Raw genomic sequence first — 8,723 nt, 5'->3', positions numbered from 1 at the left:
TGCTCCGCCCGCGAGCACAGTCGCCCCCGGTGGGTCGCCGTCCCGCCCGGCGTCGGATTCGTGCAATCGCGATCGCCTCTCCATTTGGCCTTTTGTGTTGAAATGGCTTCTAGCTGCATGCAACTTGATCAAACAACCCGGTCACCTTTTCTTATTTTACTACTGTATATGCAGGTGCCTTGCACGTCGTTATGTTCAAGTAGAACAAGATAATAACTGAAGCTGTGGTTCAAAATCACGAACACCGTCGCCGTTGATTCGAAGCTCCGAGCAGAATGCGTTCACATGCGTTCATCTATGTGCCCAACAAGCCAGGCATGAGCATAAACAATGCAGGGAATGACGAATTAATTTCACACTACGAGTTCCCTCTTATATAAAGCCAACCCTCCGATCTCAAATTCATCAACAAAACAGAAGACACACTCCTAGTTCAATAGAAGCAATAGGATGGCCCCACAAATGGCTAACAGATCATCATCCCTGCTGCAATTGCTGGTCATGGTAGTAGTGGCGGCGCAGTTCCTCGGTTCGGAAGCCGGCGGTATTTCCATCTACTGGGGCCAGAATGGTGGCGAGGGAACGCTTGCGGAGACCTGTGCCACCGACAACTACAAATTTGTCAACATCGCCTTCCTTGCTGCCTTTGGCAATGGCCAGCCACCAGTCCTCAACCTGGCAGGCCACTGTGAACCGACCAACGGCGGCTGCACGAACCTAAGCTCCGACATCAAGTCTTGTCAGAGCCGTGGTGTCAAGGTGATTCTCTCCATCGGTGGCGGGGCCGGCAGCTACTACCTTTCCTCGGCCCAGGACGCCAAAAATGTCGCGACGTACTTGTGGAACAACTACTTGGGAGGTAAGTCATCTTCGCGGCCTCTCGGCGATGCAGTCCTCGACGGCATCGACTTCGACATTGAGGGTGGCACACCCCTACACTGGGACGATCTTGCGAGGTTCCTCAAAGGTTACAGCAACTCCGGCAGGAGAGTATACCTGACTGCCGCGCCACAATGCCCTTTCCCTGATGCATGGGTGGGTGGCGCCCTCAACACCGGCCTCTTTGACTATGTGTGGGTGCAGTTCTACAACAATGCACCCTGCCAGTATACCTTAGGTAGCACTACCAATCTAGCCGATGCGTGGAAGCAGTGGTTGACAGTTCCAGCAAAGCAGATCTTCCTCGGCCTCCCAGCGTCACCTCAGGCTGCCGGCAGCGGGTTCATCCCGGCCGATGATCTGAAGTCAAATGTTCTCCCATTGATCAAGAGCACAGGAAAATATGGAGGGATCATGTTGTGGTCCAAATACTATGATGACCAGGATGGCTATAGCTCTTCGGTGAAGAGTGATGTTTGAGAGGGTCACCATACTTTAATCTGTGAGATACATGTGTGCTTTCTTTCTTGTGATGTGTGAGGAATGGAGGATTCATCCATTTTCCTTGTTACTTGTAAGTAATTATGTGTCACTCGATTGTTGTATATAATATAAATACTTTTTTTACTTGGAGCATGGCTTGGATCTTTCATTTCAAAGGAGGTAACCTGAATCCAGGATTATTTGTTCAACATGACTGAAATGTGGATCATAATTGCTTTTATTACATTATAAATTCTCTGCACACCGGAGCATTGTGCAACTTTGCCTCATGTGTCTTATCCACCTGGCCTAATCCGCAGTGGCGAATCTAGCAGGGGGGCTTCGACAGGCTCGAGCCCCCCCTCCAAAAATTGGGAAAGAAAAATTATTAGTATTCGTATCAAATTTTTGACCTTTTATTTGGACTAGCGAATTAAGAGTTTTTTACTTTTTCTACACACAATTAACTTTGAGCACGCCCTTCATTTTCTTCCAAGATTCGCCACTGCTAATCCGGGTATCATTAACTCATTATCGGCAAATATATACCTACACCAAGACGTCATGTAGAGCTCCGAGTTGTATCACACGCTGCTCTGGCAACACCCTGCACCCCACCGCCCCACCCCGGAGCAAACCACCTTCCCGCAGGCTCCGGCGAGATCCACCACATAGTATCAGGCGGTGTAGGTGCCCTCTCCTTCCATCAGCCTCCGCTATCACTACGTTTGAGACTGGGGCTTGGAGTGGCGTTGGGGCGACACCTGTGAGATCAGCGGATTTGAAGGCGAAGTACGTGACCACACTATGGGGAAAATGGTATATAAGGGTTTTCATTGTAACTTTCTTTTTGTGGAGTCGTTTTTTTGCAATTGTTCCTTGCCCTGTGTCCTCTCTTGATTTATCCATCCATTGTAATCCGACAGTTGTTTAATGGTAATCGGAATTCCTCAAAAAAAAATCTGCCCGGCAGGGGAGAAAGGAAGTCTATTCGGATGCGGTTCGTTTGCCGTTTGCTGCCCATCCGCTGCTCGAGCCTGATCGTTGTGAACGTGCACGCCCGCCTTCACTCGCATGGCACCATGCATGGTGCATGCACCCGACCCAGTTCCCTGCGCGCAGTTGGCTGGCTAGTAGCCGAGGATGTACGCGGCAGTGTATCTGGACGACCACCCGGGCCATGCAGGTGTCACTGCATGCCCGGCCAGCAGCACACTGGCACGTAGGCGGGATGTGCGGGGCAGGTCTCTCGGATAGACAAGGCGTCAGGCCAACTTCACCGTGCAATCCTATCCTGTCCGGCCCCGTCCGTTTAAGGTAAAACGGATAAAGAAGGCGGCCCAGCGCGCGGCGGCCCGGACTCATCTTGTCCGTCTTGTGTCTGGGCCAACCCATTTCGAGCGCAAACTTGCGCCGGGTTTGGGTCGCGACGGACACCAAACGGACATGCGCCCCGTCCGCGTCGGGGCCGCGTGGCAGACCGCCACCTACCTCTCATCCGCCCACATAAATGCACACGAGCGGGCGGCCCTACCTGTCATCCGCACGTCGAAGGGTCGCCGTCCTTCTTTAAGTGGGAAGCGTGGACGGGTCGTCGTCCACACTGCCCCATGCCATCCCGCGGCCTCCTCGAAACCCGACAGCCCCAGTCCCAAACCCTAGCCAACACCTCGCCGGCCGGCCGGTCGCTGCCATGGGCCACAAAGGCAAGCACGACCGCGAAGCTGGTTCCTCGTCGGGACGCCGCCGCGGCTCGCCATCGCCACCACGCCGGGCCCCCGCGCCGCCCGCCTTCTCCATCGCGCCCACGTCCGCCGGCGAGCGCGACCGGCATTACGTCCGGTCGTCGGTCTGCCGCCGTTATTGGGAGATGAGGACGCCTCTCCCTTGGAGCGACGTCCATCTCCTCAATAACTGGCATCCGTCCGCCGACCGGGTCCCGATCCCGCCGGTCCCGACGAGCGGCCGTGCGCGCGACCAGGAGATCGAGCGCCGCCGCCACCTCCTCCCCGACGACCTCTTCTATGACCCCAAGTATGCCCCCGACTTCGGGCTCTAGGACACCTGGTTTCGTGACGAGCACGACACCAGGCGCGCGTCCTTCTTCGTAGGCACCTCGACAGGGCCGCGGCGGCCATGACAGGAGCGGGGGTGTACCCGAGTGCGCGGCTTGACGCCCACGCCGTCGCCTTCACCGTCACCGTCGCCACCTCCCCCTCCTCGCATGACAGCGGAGGAGGAGGCCCGTCTCCTGCAGCGTGTCATGGACAACTCCATGAACACGCACGACGAGCGGCAGTGGCACGGCCTGAAGGAGACCATGGACCTCTCCGCCGCCGGGGACGTTGCCTTCCCGGAGATGGCGGCCGTCACGGAGGAGTCGACGGAGGAGGCGTTGCCGGCCGCGTTCCAGCAGCTGCTGGGCCAGGGGTGGGGTTGGTCCTGCACTGCTCCGGAGATGGCCGCCGGCGTGGGCGTGAACTGGTGCCCACTCCGCCGCGGTCACCGGAGCGGGAGGCGTCGCCCCGTGAGGAGGTGGTGCAGGCACCTCCGGCCATCCAGCCAGCCCCCGTCTACCACGCACCGCCGGCCCATTTGTGGACGCTGCCGGCCTACGTCGACCTCGTCAGCGACGAGGACGACACCGGCGGCCAGTGAAGACGGTGACGGCCACGGCACCGACGGGCGCGGTAGGAGCGCGCGGGAGGAGTTTTTTTATTTTGTTTTTATATGTTAATTATGAAACTGGGCCTTTTAAGTGGCCGTGGAAACTGGGCCGTTTTGTGGCCGACCCCTATATATGTTTTATGTTTTTTTAAATGCGTTTATTTACTTTTTTAGTTATTTCATTCCAGTTTTCATTTTTTTATTCACGTCCACCCCGGATATGATTTGGGGTGCGGCCGCGCGGTGGGCCCACGCACGCCCCATCTGACAAAGCCGGACACGGGCGAACTCATCGGCGCCCCAAAGGGAGAAAATCCGGCCAATCCGAACGTCCGTTTGGGATCGCGCGGTGGAGTTGGCCTCAGCGGCCACACGCACGTCGTATACATGGATTATCCTGGGTTTTTTTTAAGAAAAGACCTAAGGCCAGATATATTAGAGCAACTCTAGCAGACCCCGGAAAATCTTGACCCACAAAACATGTTTGCAGTTTGACGAAGATCTCGTTTACGAGTCGAGAACGAGTGCGGCCGAACAGAAACCGTAGATAAAATTGCATAATTTGAAAAAACTATTTCGCGGGAGAAATTGCACCTCGTGGACGCGGGTAGTTCATCATGTACTACATATATTTACATGATCAAACACTACAAACACTAGTTCATACTACATACTACATCGGTACTAGTACTAGAGGGGTGGGGATCTCACGGCGGCGAGCTCGCGCCATGGACGACACCGTGGAGGAGCTCAATCCTCCTCGCCGGAGCTGCCGAGGTCGATGTACTTCGCCCTCTGCTCCTCGCAGATGTGCCGCCACTCGTCGTCCTTCTCCTTGGCGGTGAGGTTGGCTGCGATCGCCTGCTGGAACTCGAGGTCTTCGAGCTCCTCGTCGTGGCGCCGGCGCTCCGCCTCCTCGCGTAAGCTCCGCTCGGCAATGGCGGTCGCAACCGCGTCGACATCGGCGATGAAGTCCTCCGGCCCGACGACTCCGCGGCGGCCGAGCTCCTCGGGCTCCTCCTTGACGGGGACGAACTCGAAGTCCTCTGGCTCCTCCGACCACTCCCTCTTCACGGGGAGAAGGCCCGTGCCGGAAGAGGAGGATCTCCCGGCGTAGGAAGATCTCGCCGCGGAGGAGAAGGGCGCGGCAGAGGACGGGGTACGGCCGTGCCGACGGTCGTACCCGTCCATCTCGCGAACGTGGAAGCTCGACGGCGGCGAGAGGCCGCGGTTGATCCAATTCATCGCCCCGCGCTTCCTCGTGTCATTCGACCGGACGCGCCGCTCGCGCTCGGGGTCGCTGCCGCCACCGGATCTGCTGCCGGAGCTGCGTCTGAAGCTCCACATGTGGCCCCACATGGCGGCTGGAGGCGGAAGGGGGTCGCCGGCGGTGAGAAATGTGGAGAGGGGGGTGGGGAATTGCGTAGCTCGGCGGCGGTGGGGGATAGGGTTTCGACCCGCAAACGCGCCGCGAACCCGTAGATATAGTGGTCGGGGCGTGCGGTTTGCGGGCCGCGGTAAATTTTTTACGGGCCGGGCGAGTATGTGGGCTCTGTTCTGGCCGGAATATTGAGCCGAGCCCACATACTCGCTGGAATTTTGCGGGTTCACGGCTTTTACGGGGTCTGCTAGAGTTGATCTTAGGCTGGTCATAATGAAAGTTTATGCCCAGATGGACGGTCTGGTAACTGACCGGTCAAGAAAACCCGACCCAAACGGCTCCTCATATCGGCTCCACGCGTTCGTGCTGATCAACACCCCTCATATCCATCCCTAATCTGAGATCGATATGGGAGGCCCGAGCGCGTCCAGGCATGTTCGCCACGTCGGACACGGCCCATGGTGGCCCATCCTGACCCCATATATATCCGTCGGCATCCGCATCCCGGACCTAATCCTAGCCACTTTACTTCACTCCACCCCGTACCCAAGCTCCCTTCCGGCGATCTCTGGCGAGGCGGGCATCAGATCCGACTCTAAGCCAGTCCTGATCCATCAACCATGGTGTATGCGCTTGACCAAGTTCTGATTTAATCCAACGGAAATCCATCGTGTCAGTGCAATGGGCGCTCGAATTTGCCGTTGTCGGAAGCTTGAGGTCAGTCTACCACCCCATCTCCGTTACGGAGAAGTTCTACTTCCATTACAAAGACGCTAAGGGCGCTGGCAAGGGCGAGGGCAAGGACAACCATGAACGATCTTTGTCCATAATTTATTATGCATGTGGATCATGCCAATTTTTGGTAGTCTCATGCCATGTATTGATATAGTAGCCATGGATGATTGTAGAGCTTGTGCGATGCATGCGCGGTTGTATGGATTTGGGGTTCGCTAAATAAGGTATCCAGTTGTGAAATTGAAAATTTGAGAGGTGACTGCTCACTGTCCGCAGACGCGCTCGGGAGTATCCGCAGACGTTTGAGGGCCGGATTAGCTATATCAGGGCAAGTCGTTACAAACTCACCCATACAGAAAAATAAAATTATATTTAAATTCTTTGGGGCTCGAGCCGCAACTCGGCCCAACCTTTATTTCCTGGTTGCAATTCCACTCTCGATTCGCAACTTGGTCTCAACATTTTTTTGTCCTAATTGCAGGTCCAGCCCTACACTCGCAACTGGGGTTCGACCTTTGTTTTGTCCTAGTTGAAAGTCCATCCTCGAGTCATAACTGGGGCCGACCATTTCCCCACGGTTGCAATTCCACTCTTGAATCGCAATTGGGCCCGACATATTTTGTCCTAACTGCAAATCCACACCTCGACTCGCAACTGGGGTCCAACCTTTTTTTGTCCCAGTTGGAAGTGCACCCTCGATTCGTATCTAGGGCCCAACCTTTTTTTGGTCACAGTTCCAAGTCCACTCTCGACTCACAATTAGGGCCAGACCTTTTCTTTTGTTCAAGTTGCAAGTGCACCCTCGACTCAGAAATAGGGCTCAACTTTTTTTATCTAAGTTACAAGTCCACTCTCAACTCACAACTGGGCCCTGCTAGTTCTTGAGCTTGTGTTGGTTTTTCTCTTGAAGAGGAAAGGGTGATGTAGCAAAGTAGAGATAAGTCTTTCCCTCAGCTAGAGAACCAAGATATCAATCTAGTAGGAGACAACACACAAATCACCAATACTTGCACAAACAATCAAACAACTTGCACCCAACGCGATAAAGGGGTTGTCAATCCCTTCACGGTCACTTGCAAAAGTGAGATCTGATAGAGGTAGATGAAACTAAACAAAAGATAAAGTAAATATTTTTGGGTTTTTTGGTTTATAGACCGGAAAGTAAAAGATTGCAAAATAGTAGATCGGAAACTAATACGGTGGAAAATAGTTGATCGGAAACTTATATGATGGAAAATAGACCTGGTGGCCTTAGGTTTGACTAGAGGCTTCTCTCAAGATAGCAAATAATACGTTGGGTGAACAAATTACAGTCGAGCAATTGATAGAAAAACACAAAGTTATGACGGTATCTAAGGCAATGATTATGAAATATAGGCATCACGTCCGTGGCAAGTAGACCGAAACGATTCTGCATCTACTACTATTACTCGACACATTGACCGACTCCTGCCTGCATCTAGAGTACTAAGTTCATGAATAATAGAGTAACACATTTGTTGGAAATATGCCCTAGAGGCAATAATAAAGTAGTTATTATTATATTTCTTTGTTCATGATAATTGTCTATTGTTCATGCTATAATTGTGTTTTCCGAAATCGTAATACATGTGTGAATACATAGACCACAACACGTCCCTAGTGAGCCTCTAGTTGACTAGCTCGTTGATCAAAAGATAGTCATGGTTTCCTGACTATGGACATTGGATGTCATTGATAACGGGATCACATGTGATGGACAAGACCCAATCCTAAGCATAGCTTAAAGATCGTGTAGTTCGTTTGCTATAGCTTTTCCGAATGTCAAGTATCATTTCCTTAGACCATGAGATTGTGCAACTCCCGGATACCGTAGGACTGCTTTGGGTGTGCCAAACGTCACAACGTAACTGGGTGACTATAAAGGTACACTACGGGTATCTCCGAAAGTGTCTGTTGGGTTGGCACGAATCAAGATTGGGATTTGTCACTCCGTGTGACGCAGAGGTATCTCTGGGCCCACTCGGTAATGCATCATCATAATGAGCTCAATGTGACCAAGTGGTTGATCATGGGATCATGCATTACAGTACGAGTAAAGTGACTTGCCGGTAATGAGATTGAACGAGGTATTGGAATACCGACGATCGAGTCTCGGGCAAGTAACGTACCGATTGACAAAGGGAATTGTATACGGGATTGATTGAATCCTCGACATCGTGGTTCATCCGATGAGATAATCGAGGAGCATGTGGGAGCCAACATGGGTATCCAGATCCCGCTGTTGGTTATTGATCAGAGAGTCGTCTCGGTCATGTCTGCGTGTCTCCCGAACCCGTAGGGTCTACACACTTAAGGTTCGGTGACGCTAGGGTTGTTGAGATATTAGTATACGGTAACCCGAAAGTTGTTCGGAGTCCCGGATGAGATCCTGGACGTCACGAGGAGTTCCGGAATGGTCCGGAGGTGAAGATTTATATATAGGAAGTCAAGTTTCGGCCATCGGGAAAGTTTCGGGGGTAATCAGTATTGTACTGGGACCACCGGAAGGGTTCCGGGGGTCCATCGGGTGGGGCCACCTATCTCGGAGGGCCCCATG

The 8,723-nt window shown here is 53.4% G+C and overlaps 1 protein-coding gene across 1 annotated transcript; it reads left to right on the top strand.

The window, feature by feature from the left end:
* The first annotated feature begins 462 nt into the window (after window positions 1–462).
* Window positions 463–1,359, top strand: LOC119328266 (acidic endochitinase-like). The gene has a single exon (XM_037601280.1). It carries the CDS (start codon window positions 463–465, stop codon window positions 1,357–1,359), a length of 897 nt encoding a protein of 298 aa, XP_037457177.1.
* Window positions 1,360–8,723: the final 7,364 nt, after the last annotated feature.

The sequence above is a fragment of the Triticum dicoccoides genome, chromosome 7A (genome assembly GCF_002162155.2).
Source record: "Triticum dicoccoides isolate Atlit2015 ecotype Zavitan chromosome 7A, WEW_v2.0, whole genome shotgun sequence".
Taxonomy (NCBI): domain Eukaryota; kingdom Viridiplantae; phylum Streptophyta; class Magnoliopsida; order Poales; family Poaceae; genus Triticum; species Triticum dicoccoides.
This window is presented reverse-complemented; position numbering and strand designations above follow the sequence as displayed.